The sequence below is a fragment of the Thermobia domestica genome, chromosome 3, assembly GCF_964235325.1.
Source record: "Thermobia domestica chromosome 3, izTheDome1.hap1.1, whole genome shotgun sequence".
In the NCBI taxonomy this organism is placed as follows: domain Eukaryota; kingdom Metazoa; phylum Arthropoda; class Insecta; order Zygentoma; family Lepismatidae; genus Thermobia; species Thermobia domestica.
Window position 1 is genome coordinate 325,940,460 of NC_137456.1, and position 21,991 is coordinate 325,962,450.

At 37.1% G+C, this 21,991-nt stretch overlaps 1 protein-coding gene across 1 annotated transcript; it reads left to right on the forward strand.

The window, feature by feature from the left end:
• The first annotated feature begins 1,843 nt into the window (after window positions 1-1,843).
• Window positions 1,844-13,396, forward strand: LOC145681919 (E3 ubiquitin-protein ligase Siah1-like). Its single transcript, XM_081753520.1, has 2 exons — window positions 1,844-2,037; window positions 12,663-13,396. Exons 1-2 carry the CDS (start codon window positions 1,888-1,890, stop codon window positions 13,389-13,391), a joined length of 879 nt encoding a protein of 292 aa, XP_081609646.1. The 5' UTR covers window positions 1,844-1,887; the 3' UTR covers window positions 13,392-13,396.
• Window positions 13,397-21,991: the final 8,595 nt, after the last annotated feature.

The following is a 21,991-nucleotide window of genomic DNA, read 5'->3' on the forward strand; positions in this document are numbered from 1 at the left end:
AATCTAATCCTAGTGACGGGCTAACATGGCCTTAGATACCTAAAGCCCAGAAATCTAATTCCTAATCCTAATCCTAGTGACGGGCTAACATGGCCATAGATGCCCAAAGCCCAGAAATATAATTCCTAATCCTAATCCTAGTGACGGGCTAACATGGCCATAGATGCCCAAAGCCCAGAAATATAATTCCTAATCCTAATCCTAGTGACGGGCTAACATGGCCATAGATACCGAAAGCCCAGAAATCTAATTTCTAATCCTAATCCTAGTGACGGGCTAACATGGCCATAGATGCCCAAAGCCCAGAAATCTAATTCCTAATTCTAATCCTAGTGACGGGCCAATTATGGCCATAGATGCCGAAAGCCCAGAAATCTAATTCTAATCCTAGTGACGGGCTAACATGGCCATAGATGCCCAAAGCCCAGAAATCTAATTCCTAATTCTAATCCTAGTGATGGGCTAACATGTCCATAGATGCCCAAAGCCCAGAAATCTAATTCCTAATTCTAACCCTAGTGACGGGCTAACATGGCCACAGATGCCCAAAACCCAGAAATCTAATTCCTAATTCTAATCCTAGTGACGGGCTAACATGGCCATAGATGCCCAAAGCCCAGAAATCTAATTCCTAATTCTAACCCTAGTGACGGGCTAACATGGCCATAGATGCCCAAAGCCCAGAAGTCTAATTCCTAATTCTGATCCTAGTGACGGGCTAACATGGCCATAGATACCGAAAGCCAAGAAATCTAATTCCTAATTTTAATCCTAGTGACGAGCTAACATGGCCAAGCTTCCATGGGCCACTGTCTTTCACTAACCTGTTCCTCTTCTCATAGAATTTTTCTACTTTGATATAATCCATAAATTGTAGTCTCCTTCGCTCTCTCCTCTCTTTCCTGCCACCATATCCTCTAACACTTCCCTCAAGATACACTTCCTTCTCAGTCAATGTCCCAACCAGTTTCTCTTTCTTTTCTTGATATCTAAAACTGTTCTCTACTCCCTCCCGCCACCATTTGACTGTATTTCTGAATCAAATTCTATTCATTTGTGTTCAGAATTGACCTAATAGTTGGGAGGAGGTACGGTAGTTCAGTGGTAAAATGCTCACCTCCAGTGCATGGGGACCCTGGTTCGATCCCACGGCCAAGTAAATTGATGGTGGACAATATCGTGTCTGTGGGTTTTCTCAAGGTTCTTCCATTTCCTCCCATATTCTCATTCCACCAATTCTTCCATCATCGTTCACTTGCCTTAATCATCCATCTCCCTTGGCCCAAAAAACATAATCATGGGATGTTAAACTGAAAGCTTTCATTTAATTTAAACAAGCATTAATGAATAAAGTTTGTGTCTATTACTGAGTTTGAGCCTTAACATTACAGGGATGGCTATCAGTTTTCCTTCAGAGATAAGAAAAATGGACGCCATACAAGCCTATGATTTGTTTCGGAATGACTTATTTGGCAAATTAAATGCAAATGAGGCAATAAACCACACCCGTACTCTTCGCCCAGAAGTGTTTATATACCACACCTGTCCTCAATGGGACAATCGACAGTATGTTTGTATGCCACGCCCGTCTCTATGAAGTTAAAGATTCACTAAAAATTAAGCTTTACGCTTAATTTACGGAACTACGATCATGTAATGTAAATGTTAATGTTTTACTGTAAATATCAGCAATTATTTCGAAGTATATTTGAAACTCCTAGAATTGACCATAACTAGACAACAGTGAGAAATAATAGCATAGTGAAAGTAATATACAGTAATTTGTAATACTGTAGCTAAACCCTTAGGACTAATAAATGTTCCACTCATTTAGGTCGGGAGGAGGATGATGTACTGGACAACCCCTTTGTGCTAGCGGTTATTGCAATGGATTGCATAATCGAAAACGAAAGAAGAGACAGAAACGAACAGCTAGACCTAATGCAGATAGAAGTAGTAAATGCAGGAGGAGCACGACAGCCATGGCCACAGCTTGGTTTTCGTAACGACCGGATCCTCAGAGGTCTTCCGGATGAGGTAAGAGCTTTCTTTTCAGATTTACTCTTCATAGATTTACTGGTGTCTTCCTGTTCTGCCTAATGACCCTCCAGCACTTTGTAACACATTCTTTATATCTAATCTTATCTTTAGGCAGAACAGGAATTCCTGTCCTGTCTAATTCCCTTTCTGCCTCATCTCCGTGAAAAGGGATATTTAGATTTAAGGGAAATTTAATATTAATTATTTTCCCAACAATTGCAACTGCTCTCAGGATCTCTTGATTTTCTTATATCATTTCAGCTTCTCTGAAATTAAATTAGCAATCATAGGCCACCATTATTTTACTACGAGTAAATCCACGCGATATCTGTTGGCCGTCTAGAACTTCACCAAGGAGATCTTATCCTTCTGGTTGCGAGAGTGCAACTAACTGAACAATAACATAGTTTAAGACTAGGAATGGGCAAAACCGGTTTTTTATAAAAACAAAAAACCGGTTTCTATAAAAACCGAAATCCGAAAAACCGACATTTCGGTTTTCTCCAAAACCGGTTCGATTTTCTCCAAAACTGGTTCGGCTTTTCACCGAAACCGGCTTCGGTTTTCACCGAAACTGGTTTCGGTGAAAACTTTTCGAAAACACAAAACTATTTCTGAGAAAATAGATTCGGTTTCTGGAGAACAACGAAACACCATTCTGGTCAGAAATAGAACACATTTTGAAAAAAAAAACGGAATCGGAGACCGGTTTCGGAGAAAACCGAACTGGTTTCGGTGAAAAACCGAAACCAGTTTTTTGAAAATTTTCAAAAACCGGTTTAGGTTTTTTAAAAACCGAAAAACCGGTTTTTGTGCCCACCACTATTTAAGACATAAGTAAGTGCCCATACGAAAGCGTGGATTGATTCTCTCTCATAACACGGAAAATTCTTAAAAGTAGTAATAAGAAAATTTGTATTTCTTTTTTTTTAAGTGACTGGGTATTAAGGTAATTCGGTCAACATTTCCTCGTACAGAAGTTGAAATCTTAAGAATAATGGTGACACAAATATATAAATTGGGACAATATGACCTAACAATATTACTAAAGGCAAAGCAAGATAGTATATAGAAATTATTCTTTGTGTGGAATTTAAGTGTTATAGTCAGTGGTTGAAATGAGACGGTATGCGGTGATATGCCATACCGCCTTTGGTTTTTCAGCAATGAAGGCAAATGGTTGAGCGCCAAAAGGGCGTAACTGTCGAATTTTCATATTTTGAGTTAATGCTATGAGGACATGCATAATGGATTGAATTTTCTTGTGCCAAGACGCCTTAATGAAAATCTCTATCCTTGGAACGTTATTCGAAAATGATATAAAGGTATAACTGAGCTATTAGCATTTGGTTCTGTGCCAGAGAGGCACATATCACTTAAGCCTCTAAACTAATAAAATTGCAGTTACGCCTTTTTGGCCCTCAACCATCTGGTTTTTAATGATTAAAACATACCGTCACTGGAAAGTAAATGCTAAATACTTTTAATAAATCCATTTTTATAGAGAGTAATTAATGAATAGCTTTGCACGTAAAAAGGTCGTATTTCTTATGTATAAAAATTTCTAAGTTGACAAGACCGACATTTTTGTTATCTCTTTCATACCTTTTGTTTTTAAAATGAGGGGTCTTCGAAGAGGTTCATCTAGTTTATACTGTATTTAGATATGCCATATTGAATTGTTTCTTCGTTATGTATGTGTGTGTGTCTTCTTGCCTCAATGCATGTAAATGACGTGTTTTGAGCATGGGTGGACTTAGGGGTTGTCTGCTGTGGGGGACGGACCTTCCGGAAGTTTGGAATAATCCACAGTCGAGTAGGGAGACCACAAGTTTTCCCGTAGGAAATTGTTAATATCCTGATTCTATTTTTGAGCAGTTTCGTGTATAATTCTCTGTAATACAACATAAAGGGATCAAAATCAGAAAATTGTTAATGGGAGATCAAAATCTCTCCTTATTCCCCACCCCCCGTTACTACAGAGAATATCTTCAATGGGTTTGAGTCATTATGTAAATAGAAATGCAATCTTCTAGGCAACATACCCTCACTGCATTTCAACAGTTAGATAGCCGGTATGTCGAGACAAAGTCCTAATTAAACATACCGCCTCTGCTTTTTTTCCACTTCGAGCACTGGTTATAATATGTTGTATTTTACCATCGAGAGAAAAAAAAACTACTTCTCAATGGTAAAAGAATTATCCATCTGAAAGATGAAAACAATTGCTTGTTTGTGATTGGCCAAAATTAGAAAATGTAAACAAATGCTTATCTCTGATTGGTGGAATATCTGTTCACGATATTTAAATGGAACTTATAAGAATATTTGTATTTTTTTATTTGATATAAGTTTGTTTTCGTAACAGTTTAACAATAACTATTTGTCAAGTGACTCAGAGCTGTAATATAGCATTCTTGTTTTTTCGTTAGTAACACATTGAGTCATGTCTCCATAGAACAACTTGCTGGCCACATCCCTGAATGAATATGTGTGTTGTAGTCTAGTATCACATTAGTAGTCTAGCGATATATGTTGATTTTTTTTCTTATACATATCTATTCTATTATAATATGCTCCAAATGTCTCTAGGACGTTTTGGTGTAGAAAGTTTCGGTGTGAAGACGTTTGGCTGTAGAGGATATTTCAGGGTTTAAAAAAATGAGAACATTAATTACATATTCGTAATGGAGAAAAATGGAGAACTAGTTCACCTAGAAAAAATAAAATATTACTTTGAATTTTGTGATCTTACACTCATACTGCCGTAGTGTAGTTACCGTGCCATAGCGTAAACTGGTTAAAATATCATTCAAGCAATTAGAGAATGACGTTGGGGTGCGTTCATGATAGAATGAAATGTGTTCATGATAATAGAATAACGAGGTCCCCCGAAATCCTAACTTTTGTGTAAATTTAGTCTAATTTTAGGAGTGATTGTACAAATCTTACTATAAGTTATCCTTATATTGAATTTAGGCCCTCCCAAAATAAATTCCTGCATATATGCCTGCCTCATAGGAATTCTGCTAAAGAAAATCTGAACAACTTCAGTTTCCTCAGAATCACCAAATTTAGAATTTAAAATTGTATGCAACTCCCTTTAACAATCTAATTACATCATTAAGTTTGCATTTGCACAAATGTTGCTCAGCCTCTTTGTAACGCCAGCTTTTTTTTCTTTTGTTTGTTTGTTCTGACTTCATGTTCGCCATTGTCTGACTTCATGTTCTATTTGAATCGCACGTAGGAATTCATCTCTCAGAAGAGCATTTAAGATCTTCCATAATGAGAGGTGCAAAGCATCTACCTGTACATTCGACTCGAATTCTCAATGCGCGTATCTTGAGTTTCGTCCTCCTTCCCTCCCAAACGTCAACAAAGTCTTACTTCTTGCTTCTGATTTGATACTTTCAATAATACATGTTACGCATAAGGTTACTTGTACTAAGTTTCTAGTAAAATTTCCAGCTTCTATTAGGACCAACATTAAGAAAGCATTAACCATGAGCTTCTAGTTCATATTTATGAAATGTGTAAAATAATAATAATAATAATAATAATAATAATAATAATAATAATAATAATAATAATAATAATAATAATAATAATAATCACGCAGATTAGTAACATTTCATGGCAACATTTAATTTTTATTTAATTTTTTTGATTTTTCATGAATTTATTTGGTCCTAATGAATAACTTGTGTTACGTTTATTTCTTCCTTTTGAAAAACTTTCGTTAGAAAGACTGGATGTATAGGTGTAAAGATTGGATACTTTACATCGAACCAGCCTCACACCTAAACGTCCTTTAGCAAAACGTCCTACATCAAAACTTCCGTCTTCTTATTGTTCACCTCAAAAATAGGCTGGTGGGCAACGTGGAAATTTTAGAACTTTTCTTTCGCTTGGGAGAGCTGTTTTATAATTTGATAAGGTCTCTTCTTTGTGACTGCGTCTAGATATTCTATCCTTGGTCTTCTTCTTCCTGGTTTTCCTTCTTCCTTTCCCTCTATCAACACGGTGATCCAATCGGAGTGCCGAATAAGATGGCCAAGCTTGCTGTTTCTTCTTTTTCCTATTATCTTCATGATTTGTCGTCCTTCATTAGCTTCCTTTAGTATGTCTTCGTTTCTTTTCCTTTTGGTCCATGATATGCGCGGCATTCTGCGTCAACACCACATTTCAAATGCTTCCAACTTGGATATTTCAGCTTTTCTCAATGTCCACGTCTCTGATATATAAAGCGTCACGCTCCATACCAGGGTCTTAATAAATCGTTTTCGAACGTCCAACAACACATTTCTTGATGTTAGCAGTCCTCTTTTCCTATTGAATGCTTGTTTAGCGTGCGCTATTCTGGAACTTACGTCTTTTTCACTTCTTTCGTTCGAGGATATTAGACTTTCAAAATCGGGAAATGTCTTAACGTCTTCGATTTTCTCTCCTTCTAGTCATACGTGTGCCCCTTCCTGTCATGCTCTTGTGCACTTTATCACTTTGGTTTTCTTCTTATTTATCTTCATTTTGCATGTTTTCTCCAGTTGGTCGTTCAAGTTTGAAAGTGCTTCCTGCAAGTCCTTTTCGTTCTCCGCTATCAGTACTATGTCATCAGTGAACCTTATTATGCTGTAAACCTGACCATTCACTTTTACGCCTTTCTCGTTTCTATCAAAGAATTCTTTCATAGCTGCTTCTATATAGACGTTGAACAGGAGAGGTGAAAGTCCACATCCTTGCCTTACTCCTTTACTTATTCTTGCTTCCTTTTTATCTCTTCCTATAACAGCTGTCTGGTTCCTGTAAAGTTGGTATATTATTCTTCTGTCTCTGTAATCCACCTTCAGATTCTTCAGCGTTCTGAATATGATATTCAAATCTACATTGGTAAAAGCTTTTTCAATATCTACAAATGCTATCACAATTGGTTTGTTTATTCGGATGTGCGTTACATGATTAACCGTAGACTCTGTATTGCTTCCCTTGTTCCATTTTTTCTCCTGAACCCAAACTGGTCCTCCGATAGCCGTTTTTCGATTTTCCCTTCCATTCGCTGTGCGATAATTTTGCACAGTATTTTTGATGCATGGGAAAGCAAGCTTAACTTTCTGTCTTCTTCGCATTTTCGTGCGGCTTTCCCTTTCGAGATAGGGACCAATATGCTTTTCTCGAAGTCTCTTGGTATTTTTTCCTAAAATGTACATTTCATTAATAAGATTAAACAGTTTCTTCTTTGTTGCTATTCGAAGAATCTTAATTACTTCCGTTGGTATTTGGTTCATTCCTGGGGCTTTACCATGTTGCATTTTCTCCAAAACATTGTCAAATTCGCACTATAAAATTGATGGTCCTAATTCATTTTCATCGACGTCTTCTTCCTTCTCTATCTCTTTTTCATTCTCTCTGTCTCCCTTGTAGATTTCTTCAATATATTCCTTCTATCTTCTTGTTATTTGCTCCTCTTCTATTAGCGTTGTCTTGTCCTTGTCTATGATAATGTCTGCGTGTTTCTTTTTCTCGTCGAACTTCTAACCTTTCTATATGCCGTTTCTGTATTGCTTTTGACTATATTTTCCTCAATTTCCTTGCTCAAGTTGTTTATCCAGTTTTATCTGGCCTTCTTTACTTCTCTGTTGATTTGATTTCTGCACCTTCTGTATTCCTCTTCTTTGTTTGTTATCTTGAACTGTCTTCTTTTCTCCATCATTTCCAAATATTTCTGCTGTTATCCAAGGTTTATGTGGGTTCTTGATTCTCTTCTAATGTGCTCGTTGGCTGCTCTTGTAATTCGTGCTTTCATGGCTTCCCATTTCGAGTTGATGTCATCCCCCGCTAAAGCTACTGTACTTTAGATGTCTCTTTGTCTGTCGCCGTTGCAAATTCCCTTTTCGTGTTTTCATCTCTTCTTAGTTTGATTGTGTTCCATCTTTTGTTTGGTGCTACCACTCTTTTCTTCTTTAGTCGAAGTTCGCTCTTCATCAAAACTAAATTATGGTCTGAGTCAACGTCTGCACCTGGGTAACTCTTATTGTTTTTCACTTGATTTTTAAATGCTTGTCGGGCCATTATATAGTCTATTTGGTATCTTTCTTTGTCTACTGGTCCTGTCCATGTATATCTTCTTCTTACGAGGGACCCTATCCAAGTGCGACTCTGACTTCGAGTCGAGACTATGGTCGTTGGATACCTTGTCCCAAAAGAACATAACACGAAAAGTGATACATCCTCGATCGCAACCGTTGCAGAGATATAAGCGTGAAAAGTTCGAAATTGAGCTCCATACTATACATTACAAAGTCAGCTTCCGGGTCAGATTTGGCGGAAACGGTCAGGTAAGGAAACTCAGCGAATACATATCAAAGTAGTGTTGGGAGCCCACCACCTTTTGAATGAAAAAAATGTTGCCCCCGGGGCACTCGCAGGGTCCCAGGCGGGGTCCAACTCAAAATTGGCAAATGGAACCGGGGGTCAAGTAGCATATTGTATGAAAGCTAGTGTTAAATAAAAGAAGATAGAACAAATCTCAACTCTCTATGATGACCCTGTGCAAACGGGCAACTGGTCAAAATGTCAATACAACCTACATCAGAAAATATATGGCCACTGTGAGAGACTCTGCAACAATTTGTTTAACTTCAATACCTTGCACTTTTAAACGTGTTTTTCTGTCTTGTTATTGTCACAACTTAACGGATTTAGAAGAGTGGCCATATATTTTCTGATGTAGGTTGTATTGACATTTTGACCAGTTGCCCGTTTGCACAGGGTCATCATAGAGAGTTGAGATTTGTTCTATCTTCTTTTATTTAACACTAGCTTTCATACAATATGCTACTTGACCCCCGGTTCCATTTGCCAATTTTGAGTTGGACCCCGCCTGGGACCCTGCGAGTGCCCCGGGGGCAACATTTTTTTCATTCAAAAGGTGGTGGGCTCCCAACACTACTTTGATATGTATTCGCTGAGTTTCCTTACCTGACCGTTTCCGCCAAATCTGACCCGGAAGCTGACTTTGTAATGTATAGTATGGAGCTCAATTTCGAACTTTTCACGCTTATATCTCTGCAACGGTTGCGATCGAGGATGTATCACTTTTCGTGTTATGTTCTTTTGGGACAAGGTATCCAACGACCATAGTCTCGACTCGAAGTCAGAGTCGCACTTGGATAGGTTCCCTCGTTAGTGGTTGTTCGAAGAGAGTATTTGTTACAGTCAGATTATGGCTTTTGCAGAACTCAATTAATCAACTCAACACGCATTACAGTGGTTTGATTTGTGTGTTAATCGAAGTTCAGCGTCTGTTTCAAACACTGACGTTAAATAAGGCGTAGATTTGCACTTTAAGGTGGAATGCCTTCAAATTTCAAAGTTCTCCTACCAGAAACAGAAAAATGAAATGAAATCTTTGAGTTTTACGTCCCACGGTTATGCCGGTTAGGCTAAAGGAGACGGTGATGATGAGTAATGAATGAAATGGTGGAATGAAGAAAGTGGGAGGAAACGGGAGAACCCCGAGAAAACCCACGCACACGGTGTTTGTCCACCACAAAGTTCACTTGGCGGGGGCTGGGATCGAACCCGGGACCCCAAGCACCAGAGGTGAACGCTACCAGAAACAGAGATGACATGGGTCAATGAAATCTTGATCCTTGACAAACTGATTCATCACCTACCGTGACCCATCATGACCCACTCTGACCCACTACTCACCCTACTCACCAAAACCCATCGTCATCAACTCTGGCGCATGACCCATGCCCTCCTTTCCACTGACTAAACAGTTTACACAGGTAATAACACATGGTTGTGAAATTATCAATAATCGGAGTTTGCATTTCTACAGTCAATCGCTCAAGCGCCGCTCTGTTACAATGCCAGTGGACCTGACTTTTACAATATAAAATGGTAGCGTGTTTGTCATGGACCATATTACGAATTTCAGTTTAATTATCATATATCATTATTTCCTTGTTGAATTACTGATTCTTTTCGGTGGAAAATGGATAAAATTTGAAAGTCAAATCAAGGTAAAGTACGCCAACATAATAGGAAAAAACTAAAATTCGACTGTCTCAAAAGCCAAGTAGTAAGTCTAATTGCTATTATTACAATTACAAATATCAATATTCAAAAGTGCCTGAAGTTCTTTTTTTCACTTACAAGGTTCGTATGCGAAACGTGACAGCTAGATATTTATGAAAATTGGTACCCTGACTAATTGTGAATCGTTAATTATGGTGATATAGTCACTCGGTGCAGAAATGCCTCGTTTACCCGCTACGTATAATACGTATACCAAGCAGTGACCGGGTGAGGCTGTGCCGAGTTATACACCAAAAACGCCATAAAAACGCAGAAAATGAAAAATGTATGCAGGTACCCTGAACATACCGGAGGGGGGACACGGGACCAAGTACACGGCGGTAGTGTGACACAAGCAGGGTTGCCATCCCAACACAAATTTATAGCTTTTCAAATAGAACGTATATCATTTTATAGCATTAAAACAATTGGCATAAAACGTGAAGGAAAATAAGCAAAAAGTGGGTTATCAGTGTTGTCAAATAAGGAAGACATGAGGCTCTGAAGTTGAGAAATTATGGGGTCCGTACAATGAAACGAACAAATGTATAACAACAACAAGACTGCAGAATGACCAAATGTACAGTAGGGAGTAAACCACAGCATTCAGTGACTAACGGTCTTGATACGTCATATCTAGTGCGTGGCTAGGGCGAGAAATGTACGTATACCGTACTATCTGTGAGTTTTCTGTTGTATGTATTGATGCATTATATTAAAGTATTTTGCACGTGTATATTACTGGTAACCTGAATGCAGTGTGTTTTACCTTCATCGTTGTCTCACATGCTAATTATACGTTTCCTATACTCTCGACTGACACCTATTACAGTTCACTAATGTCTGGGATCGATTCTGACGTACTTTCTAGTCACAGATTGGTTACCTTTCGTGCCACAACTTTTCTGTACTCTTTTCAGGCGCTACGCCTTCGTTTGTGTGCTTTGAAAAGCATGGAGAATTTTATACAGTGTTGCAACCCCAAGACAGTTCGTTTTATAGCTCTCAGGAGTAGTTCGAGATATCGATTCCACACAAGTGCCGTTGGAGTTACTGCGCTACAGGTAGACTTGTTTCTTGTTCACATTTCCGCATAATGTCTCATGTAACTTCTTCTTTCTACGGCAACTCTACCAGGTCCCCATTTTGGGTGATCCTGTATCATGACCGTTAGTTACTGGATGCTGTGCATGATGAAGTTTACTCTCTACTGTACATTTGGTCCTTCTGCAGTCGTCTTCTTGTTGTACATTGTTCATTTCCCTGTACGAATCCTATAATTTTTCGATTTTAGAGCCTCATATCTCCCCATTTGGCAACAATGATAACCCACCTTTTGCTTATTTTCTTTCACCTTTTATGCCATTTGTTTTAATGCCATAAAATGATATACGTTCTATCTGAAAAAACTATAAATTTGTATTGAGATGGCAACACTGTTTGGGTCACACTACTGCTATGTTCTTGGTTACGCGTCCTGCTCCCGTAGGTATCAGGTTACTTGCATACATTTTTCATTTTCTGCCTTTTTATGGCGTTTTTGGGGTATAACTCACCATAGCCTCAGCCGGTCACTGCTTGGTATATATGTTATGCGTAGAGCGTAAACAAAGCATTTCATTACCGAGTGACTATCACCACGATGATTAGCTATCCACAATTAGTCAGGGTACCAATTTTCATAAATATGTAGCTGTACGGTTCGCATACGTCCCTTGTAAGTGAATAGAAACAAATAAAGAAAAGAAGAAAAATGGAGGCCTTGAAAGTAAAACGTACACAAATTTGCCAGTGTTCTAAAGATGCTTTTTATAATGCATTGAGCAGGGTTGATCTGTGGGTCATGGTGGCTCGATGGATTAGAATGTATCACGGTTGGTGGTGGGTCGCAGTGAGTCATGTGGTGTTGACCAACGACCCACTGGCCCACTCACAAATCTTGATCCATGATCCATTGACCCACTCCATGTCTGACCGGACTCCATCTCTGTTAGCACATACATGAGAAGAGAGCTAGCCATGAGACCAGTGGCGAGAATACAACAGTTGAGTTCCATCTTAAACTATAGATCGATGTCTCATAGCGCGTCTGCGTTGAAAAGGGATGCTAAACTTCAACAAACACGAAAGACAGTCACAGCACACTAATCTTCAGTGTTACTAAGTCACAAAATTTTAGTGTTTGTGTACATCAGTGTTTCCGTAAATGCAAAGTCAAAATATAGCCGCTTTTGAAGAGGTTAGCAAATTTTGAAAAGTGCATTAGCTGTATAAAAACAGAATATAGATATAGCTGAGAATTGTAGCCAAATTTAGCTGGGAGCCCAAATAGTTTATTATTATTATTATTATTATTATTATTATTATTATTATTATTATTATTATTATTATTATTATTATTATTATTATTAATGATAAATATTTCATTTACAACGATTTTTTTATTTCGTCCATAACCTCGTGTCAATAGATGGAAATACATAGATATATGTTGATTGTTTGTCATAGAATAAGAGATTTTTCTTTACTTGTTACAGGCAGCTGCAAATCCGCCAGAATTTGGATTACCACTCTTTACATGTTCTGATTGTTACTCCAGTCCTCCAGCTCTTCCTGTTACTACATGCGGAAGAGGACGCCTCGTCTGTCGCCCATGCCGTCAAAGAAAACGCAATCGTGCCCACCCCGTCAACGCCTTGCGTCCGCTTCCAATGGTAGCCTGCAGCTATGAGCCCGATGGTTGTACATTCAAGAGTCCTGTACGACAGAATGTTGTTTACCACCAGAGAACCTGCAAATACAGGCCATATTTATGCTTCATCAAAACATGCAATGATGAGGTAAGACCATCAGGATTTGAAGAGCATTTCCTGCAACAGCATGGTGAACCTGGACGCTTGATTTACGGGATGTCAGCTAACAATCATTGCTATTTCAAATTTGCTGTAGAAAATAAAACAGAATTCAAACTTCTGAAGGCTCCATCGGCTTACTTCAAGTTTACACATAAACGTATGGCTCATTTCCATTACTTCCTCCTTCAATTGGTTGGCGATCAGCATCAGGCTGGAAACTTTCGTTACAACATCTCCCTGATTCTTGATAAGAATCGTTGTGTAGGTTTTACTTCAATGCCATACACTCTTCGCTATCCAGAGGCTGTTATTACCGACAAAAATGATTGTTTGATGGTTCGCAATATTCTGATGGATCGGTTAAATCACAATCCCCCATCTCTTAAAATAACTGTGTGGCGTGCCGAGTAATTTCAACTACCTTCTCTCCGTCAGCTTTCGTTAACTGAAAAATAATGTAACTAATTGTTCTATTAATAAAAGTCTGGCGATCTCCATGCATTAATTCTCGTTTATCTATAACAAGAATATGGATCTATTCTATATAAGAGACATTAATAAAATAAGAAAAAAAGTTTAAAAATACAAAAAAATCTCAAAAATATTAAGATATAAAATGTTTAAGATTGAAATTTTTTTAAAAAAAGTTTAAACTATCTGAAAAGTAAGAAAAATGTTCAAGATGTTAAAATAGTACAAAAAGCTTAAAATTAAAAAATAGGAAAAAAATGGTTTAAAAATTGAAAAACCGCAAAAAAAAATAAGATTTATGAAACGCAAAATATACAAACTTTAAGAACTTAAATAAAAAGGAAAAATGTGATGCACCCTAGTATATCAGTCTTAGGAATAAATGCAACAAAAAAGTAAAGCTGTGAAGAAATTTTAGAAAATAATCTTGGAGATGATGTATAGCAAACAAAAAAAAATAACAAATTGAGATTTTTTAGAAAAATATATGCAAAAATTACAATGCAATAATTAGGAGTAATTCAACTTTCCAAATATCCCTGAAACGTACTACAGTCCATTAGCTGAATATTCTAAAAAATTTGATACATCGGTTGATTCAAAAATTTTGTTTACTCTCTCTAATATATTACAAACATGAGGTCATATGAAAGGGAGAGCAAAAAGCATATTTTGAGCAAAAGTAATAGAAATAAATGGACCACATGGATACGAAGCTAGAATTTTCCAGCAGAGAAATTTGAAGTTAAATAAGATATCTCATGAACTATTGATATTTCTATTTGGCAACCAAAATCATAACTATGTAGTTTATGGTTTTATAATTTACTATTTACAAAAATCTTGTTGTAGAAAAGGCATTCATCCATAAAAGTGAATGAAAGTATTGGTCCATTTTCTCATTTTTATTAAGTTAAGCTACTTGGCATCCAAGCAGTCCATATGTAATCGTCATGTGAGGCCTCTAGAATGGGAACTACATATGGTCAACATATTCGTTTTTACTTGTTCTATCACATACGCTATGAACCTTCCTCTATAACCACTGAAAGCATACGCACCGACTATATGGATGCTGTTTGACCCAAACACAAATTGGTGATTTTAATGGATACTCTTGAATTGCGGTTCAGTTCGAAATTACACTCTCATTCCATGAAACAAAAAAGTCATCTAATCTGAGCATTATCAAAAGATATAATTTATTCGATTTCACGACACAACCTTAAAACGGTAACGACAATCAATCAAATTCTTTCCAGCTCTGTGCGCTATAATAATGGTGTTGTTATAATTATAACCTGAAGTCAGAAGCAAGTGTAATTTTCTAAAGTTATTTGGAATAATATGGAATTTGAATGGAATGCTGTTATTTTATGATTTTAAAAAATCTGAATAGCGTTTATATGTATTCCACAACAGTTGTCATTTTCAGTTTTCACTCAAATTGTTTTAAGATCTTTTAGAGATTTGATTGTAATCATTTCCATTTTATATATTTTATTCCGTCTCTTTTGTTTAGCCAATATGTCAAACTCATTTGAATTAAAACAGAAAACCCATTCTTTCTTCTAGTATGGTTCATTTTTGTTTCTTTACTCTAAAACAACATACCCGCAATACATTCTATACAAACAAACGTTCTGAAACCTATCAATTAACTCAATAATATTAAAATAGTCGAGTTATTTCTGATTTTTGAGTTGTAAAATTGAATTGTGAAATATGTGTATATTGAATACCAACATTTCAAGGAAATTTCATTAAATATCAATATTTTAATTGGCACAACAATACTATTCGTTGTGCAGTGTATTTGTTTCCTCTTAAATTGTAATTACAACAAATTATGCAGTAAGGTATTTCTGTTGCAACACATAAATACATATAATTATTTAATTTATTTACGGAAATAAATTAAATAAGTTTGAAATATATTTGAACCAAATGTTGAAGAATTACAATACATTATATTTAAATTTAAGCTTATGGTTTAAAATTTTGATGTTCAGATTACATAGAATCCGTGGAGTTTGGAAGAAGCTGTATCTGAATAATTACATTTTTCGTTTTAGAATGTATGGCCTTGCCATTACATAGTGTAACAATGTATAATGTTGGAAATGTAATAGATATAGCATTCGACAGCTACTAGCACAAAAAGTCAATCCAGATTATGGTCAAATTAACTTCTTGCGTAATTACACACAATATCTGGACATGTCACTTAACAATTTCTCCGTTTTATAAAGAAAGTACAGGGTGGCCAAGATAAAATAGGCCTCATGTCTTATAACTCGTTTATTGTAAACAAAGATTACAGAATAGTAAATTATCTTATCATCACTAATAGCTGCTCGACATCACATGACATCACGTGACCCTGCTCGAAAATGAAAATGAAATGAAATCTTTGAGTTTTACGTCCCACGGTTATGCCGGTTAGGCTAAAGGAGACGGTGATTATGAGAAATGAGTGAAATGGTGGAATGAAGAAAGTGGGAGGAAACGGGAGAACCCCGAGAAAACCCACGCACACGGTGTTTGTCCACCACAAAGTTCACTTGGCGGGGGCTGGGATCGAACCCGGAACCCCAAGCGCCAGAGGTGAACGCTCTACCACTAAGCCACCGCGGCCCCCAATGTGACCCTGTTCGAGCACCACACTAATGTTAACAAATAACAACACTCAGAAAGCTGCGAATTTCACGTGCAGTATTACACTGGGTCTCTTTTATCTTGGCCACTCTGTAAAAAATACAATAATAGTGTATGTACGTGTATTAATGGCGATCATTATAAAATATGATAAATTATAGTTTGCTTTTGCAGTTTTGTTACAATAAATTTCTGAAAACAAAAACAAACAAAATTCTCTTTGCTTTGTGATAAAATACAACTGTAATTGGTTTACATAATAATAAATTAATATATTATTGATTGGTATAAGAGTATTCGCTTTGCAAGTAATTAATTTGTAACATCATGTGTTGATTGAATTACTAAATCGGTTGTTACTAATTATATTACTTACGAAACAGTAGGTTGTTACTAATTATGTTACTTACGAAAGAGTCTAAGTCGAAAAATCAATCATGTATCGAACATAAAACTATTAAAATTGTGTTCAAACCAGATTTGATCTGTAGTTTCCTACACGATCAAACAAATTTCAAAATTTTAAGACTCGATGGTGACATTAGCTTTTGGAGCAAAAGTAGTTTTATTTTTTTAAGTCTTATCGATCGAAATTTATCAAAGTTGAATTCGTAATAAAAACAGGAAATACAAAAATAAATGTAATATTAACTGTAAACACATTATTATATTTTACCGTTGAGGAACAAACCAATCTATAATTTGCAGTTGTAATTTAATCATAATTTGGAAAATAAAAATGTAAAAAGAAACAGATATGTCTTTACTTAATGTTATAATGTTTTGATAATGAGTGACTTACAATCGATTTATTATTAAAATATTTAATTGACTATGATTCTTTTCTTGTTCTTTTAGACGACGATGGAGGATTACAATAAGAAGGGGAAGTAGAAATTGATCACCATCCTAACTATATATAAAATTACATGAACTTACTGACATAAAAATAAAGGGGTACTTCCGGTTGACGTGGAAAGTTGAAATTTAAATGATTGTAGCTTTCCGGGACTAACCGAATTGCCAAAAGAAAATATTTTTAATTTTTAGGGGGTATAAAGGGGTATGAAAAAATCCCGGTGTTATTTAAATGTGCTTTCTTTTCTTTATTCACGTTTTAGGTACTTGGAATTAGAACAAAAACTTGAAATTCGTTATGCTTGTACGCTTTCTATAGGATTATTGAACAAAATCAAGAACAATAAAAATTTTCAACTTTAGAGTGGTTTTATGGGGAACTGAAAAATCTTCCCCATGTTATTGAGCTGAGCGAAGCGAAGCTCTTATACTCGGGTTAGCCGTTTGGTTGTCCGCGAACTCCTCCTAGACCGTTTGGCCGATCTCAACCAAACTTAGCACGCTGATAGAGTATGTCGTGCTGAGTGACAACATAGGTCGAAATCAAAAATCCGATGTATTATCGAGGAATAATCACCGAAAAACGCTTCCTCCTAGACCGTTTGGCCGATCTCAACCAAACTTAGCACGCTGATAGAGTATGTCGTGCTGAGTGACAACATAGGTCGAAATCAAAAATCCGATGTACCATCGAGGAATAATCACCGAAAAACGCTTCCTCCTAGACCGTTTGGCCGATCTCAACCAAACTTAGCACGCTGATAGAGTATGTCGTGCTGAGTGACAACATAGGTCGAAATCAAAAATCCGATGTACCATCGAGGAATAATCACCGAAAAACGCTTACTCCTAGACCGTTTGGCCGATCTCAACCAAACTTAGCACGCTGATAGAGTATGTCGTGCTGAGTGACAACATAGGTCGAAATCAAAAATCCGATGTACCATCGAGGAATAATCACCGAAAAACGCTTACTCCTAGACCGTTTGGCCGATCTCAACCAAACTTAGCACGCTGATAGAGTATGTCGTGCTGAGTGACAACATAGGTCGAAATCAAAAATCCGATGTACCATCGAGGAATAATCACCGAAAAACGCTTCCTGATTACGTAGTTTAAGCTCGCTCAGCTCATTTCATTGCAATCGGGTATATCCATTGCATTCCTAGTTGAGCTGAGTGAAGCGAAGCTCTTATACTCGGGTTAGCCGTTTGGTTGTCCGCGAACTCCTCCTAGACCGTTTGGCCGATCTCAACCAAACTTAGCACGCTGATAGAGTATGTCGTGCTGAGTGACAACAGGTCGAAATCAAAAATCCGATGTATTATCGAGGAATAATCACCGAAAAACGCTTACTCCTAGACCGTTTGGCCGATCTCAACCAAACTTAGCACGCTGATAGAGTATGTCGTGCTGAGTGACAACAAAGGTCGAAATCAAAAATCCGATGTATTATCGAGGAATAATCACCGAAAAACGCTTCCTCCTAGACCGTTTGGCCGATCTCAACCAAACTTAGCACGCTGATAGAGTATGTCGTGCTGAGTGACAACATAGGTCGAAATCAAAAATCCGATGTACCATCGAGGAATAATCACCGAAAAACGCTTCCTGATTACGTAGTTTAAGCTCGCTCAGCTCATTTCATTGCAATCGGGTATATCCATTGCATTCCTAGTTGAGCTGAGTGAAGCGAAGCTCTTATACTCGGGTTAGCCGTTTGGTTGTCCGCGAACTCCTCCTAGACCGTTTGGCCGATCTCAACCAAACTTAGCACGCTGATAGAGTATGTCGTGCTGAGTGACAACAGGTCGAAATCAAAAATCCGATGTATTATCGAGGAATAATCACCGAAAAACGCTTACTCCTAGACCGTTTGGCCGATCTCAACCAAACTTAGCACGCTGATAGAGTATGTCGTGCTGAGTGACAACAAAGGTCGAAATCAAAAATCCGATGTATTATCGAGGAATAATCACCGAAAAACGCTTCCTCCTAGACCGTTTGGCCGATCTCAACCAAACTTAGCACGCTGATAGAGTATGTCGTGCTGAGTGACAACATAGGTCGAAATCAAAAATCCGATGTACCATCGAGGAATAATCACCGAAAAACGCTTCCTCCTAGACCGTTTGGCCGATCTCTACCAAACTTAGCACGCTGATAGAGTATGTCGTGCTGAGTGACAACATAGGTCGAAATCAAAAATCCGATGTACCATCGAGGAATAATCACCGAAAAACGCTTCCTCCTAGACCGTTTGGCCGATCTCAACCAAACTTAGCACGCTGATAGAGTATGTCATGCTGAGTGACAACATAGGTCGAAATCAAAAATCCGATGTACCATCGAGGAATAATCACCGAAAAACGCTTCCTGATTACGTAGTTTAAGCTCGCTCAGCTCATTTCATTGCAATCGGGTATATCTATTGCATTCCTAGTTTATAAGGAACACTTTTTACATCCAAAATTATTGAGCATTTCCTGTAGCTCTACAATGATTAAATTTGACATGATAGTAGCTTTTCGGGACTAACCGACAGGAAAATTGCCAAAAGTGAATATTTCTAATTCTTAGGGAGTCCAAAGGGCTGATGAAGAAATTCCTCATATTATTTAGTTTTTTTTTTTTTTTTTTTTTTTTTAATCCTATGATCTCATATTTTAGGTACTTGGAATTTGGAATAAAAACTTGAAATTTGGTATGTTCGTACGTTTTCGTTAGAGTTACCTAAATAATTTCCAACTTTAGAGTATGGAGCTGAAAAATCTTTCCCATGTTATTTTTATGGGACATGTTCTACACCCCAAAATGTGTAGGCACTTCAGGCAGGATTAGAATGATGAAATTTGGCATGATTATAGCCTTCTGGGACTAACCCACAGGAAAATTTCCAAAAGTGAATATATTTACTCTTTAAGGGATATAAAGAGGGGATGAAAAACTCCCATGTTATTGAAACGGGCGTTTTCTTGGAATACGAAATCTTATATTTTTAGATAGTTGAAATAGGAAAAGAAACTTGAAATTCCGTATAATTATGGGTTTAGAAGATAAGCAAACGTGGGGGTGTGGGGGCGGAGCCCCCGCTAGCCGAAAGCTAGTCTTAAGTATAAAATGAAACGTTATCATTGTTCATTCAAATTATGTAATTCTTTCCTAAAGAAATTGAAATGAAATGAAATTTTTGAGTTTTACGTCCCACGGTTATGCCGGCTAGGCTAAAGGAGACGGTGATTATGAGAAATGAATGAAATGGTGGAATGAAGAAAGTGGGAGGAAACGGGAGAACTCCGAGGAAACCCACGAGCACGGTGTTTGTCTACCACAAAGTTTACTTGGCAGGAGCAGGGTTTGAACCCGCGACCCCAAGCACTAGAGGTGAACGCTCTACCACTGAGCCACCGCGGCCCTCTTTTCCAAAGATCCTTAAAATTTGTATTCAAATTGCTCAGGCTATAAATGACACCTTGTTGACATTGCTATTCTCCAGGATGAAAAAAGAAATATTGTCTAAAATTCTATTTCAATTTTTTATTTCTTCAATTTTTGACAAAACAGCTATAAAACAAAAGGCAAAATTAATATTTGAACGATGTATAGAGTTCTAGACCAGTGGTTCCCAACCTTTTTTGATTGGCAACACCTTTACTCCACGTCAATAACATCTCCATATAATACTAATACTACTACTACTACTACTACTACTACTACTACTAATAATAATAATAATAATAATAATAATAATAATAATAATAATAATAATAATAATAATAATATAATTAAAACAATGTAAGACTAAATGTTTCTGTACACTAGTGACTGTATGTAGTACTGAGCAGTGTTCGTAGATTTCTTTCAGAAAATTTCCTTCGACTGACACTGAATTTTCCATCTTGGTATCAAATTTTCCGTATTTTGTTGAGCGTCCAATACCTATGAGAGAAGATATAGGATTAATTTAGCTACATTAAACGAAGTACTAACCACATTTGTTTTTTATTTATATTTACTTCATTTTTTTTTTTTTTTTTTACAAAAATACAACTTGCCAACAATGGGTGCAAATAATGTTACTTCGAACAGAACATACTATTGCTATTTTATTGGTTTATATATCCAGGCCCCTATCCAGGGGGGTCTAGGGGACCGGGCCCCCCTAAATTTTTGCTGGCCCCCTAAAATTTTCACGGCAGGCTTGCAAATGAATTATAATATGGTGATGAACTATAATTTGGTTGGATCGGGCCCCTCTAACTTCAGCCCCCCCTTCTACATTTTTGGGCTGGCTACATGCCTGTTTATATCTAAAGAACAAAGTAAAGTTTACGTTCCTCTATAATCAACACTAGAATTTCCCTGAATTAATACGTTTTATCGAGAAAATCCCTTTTTCCTTTTTTTTTGCTAAATTTCCCTCTAACTGCGAATACTGGCACTGAGCAGTGCCAGTCTGTTTCAAAATTGCTTTTAATGGGTTATTAAATGCTTCATGATTCCTACATTCATGATTCCTACATTCACGGAGCAAAACAAAACGTTTATTATAAATATTATTAAGGTGTAACAGTTTCGTCAACTATCCACTTGGCTTCATCAGACACTATGAATATACAGGTAGTGACAGATTTAACATAAGAGCGAAAAAATTTCTGAATCCTGATTGGTTACTATATGCTACTACAGCTAATCCCCTTATATCACACATCAAAAGAAACAAAAGTCGTTATTCCCCATCCCCCAGGCACGTAGCCAAGGGGGAAGGTCCGGGGGGTCCGGACCCCCCCCCCCCCGCCTTCGAGACTAGAAATGAAAAAAATAAGAAAGGATGAAACAAAATGAAATGAGACTAGAAGGATCAGCGTTAAAAATAAAAAGCTACAGCAAGCTTTTGGTTACTCTTTCTTTTGAGGAGATTTGTATTACTTGCAATACATGGTGTTGAGGTGAGCGAGATAACCTGGAAGAGTCAGGGAATTTGAAATTTCTAGAAAAGTTACGGAATTCTCAGAATTTCTGTT

Bases quoted from the DNA above. Each gene is read 5' to 3' on its own strand.
- LOC145681919 (XM_081753520.1), top strand. From the start codon at position 1,888: ATGGATTGCATAATCGAAAACGAAAGAAGAGACAGAAACGAACAGCTA. The intron at 2,038-12,662 runs GTAAGAGCTTTC...TACTTGTTACAG, and splicing joins TCAGAGGTCTTCCGGATGAG to GCAGCTGCAAATCCGCCAGA.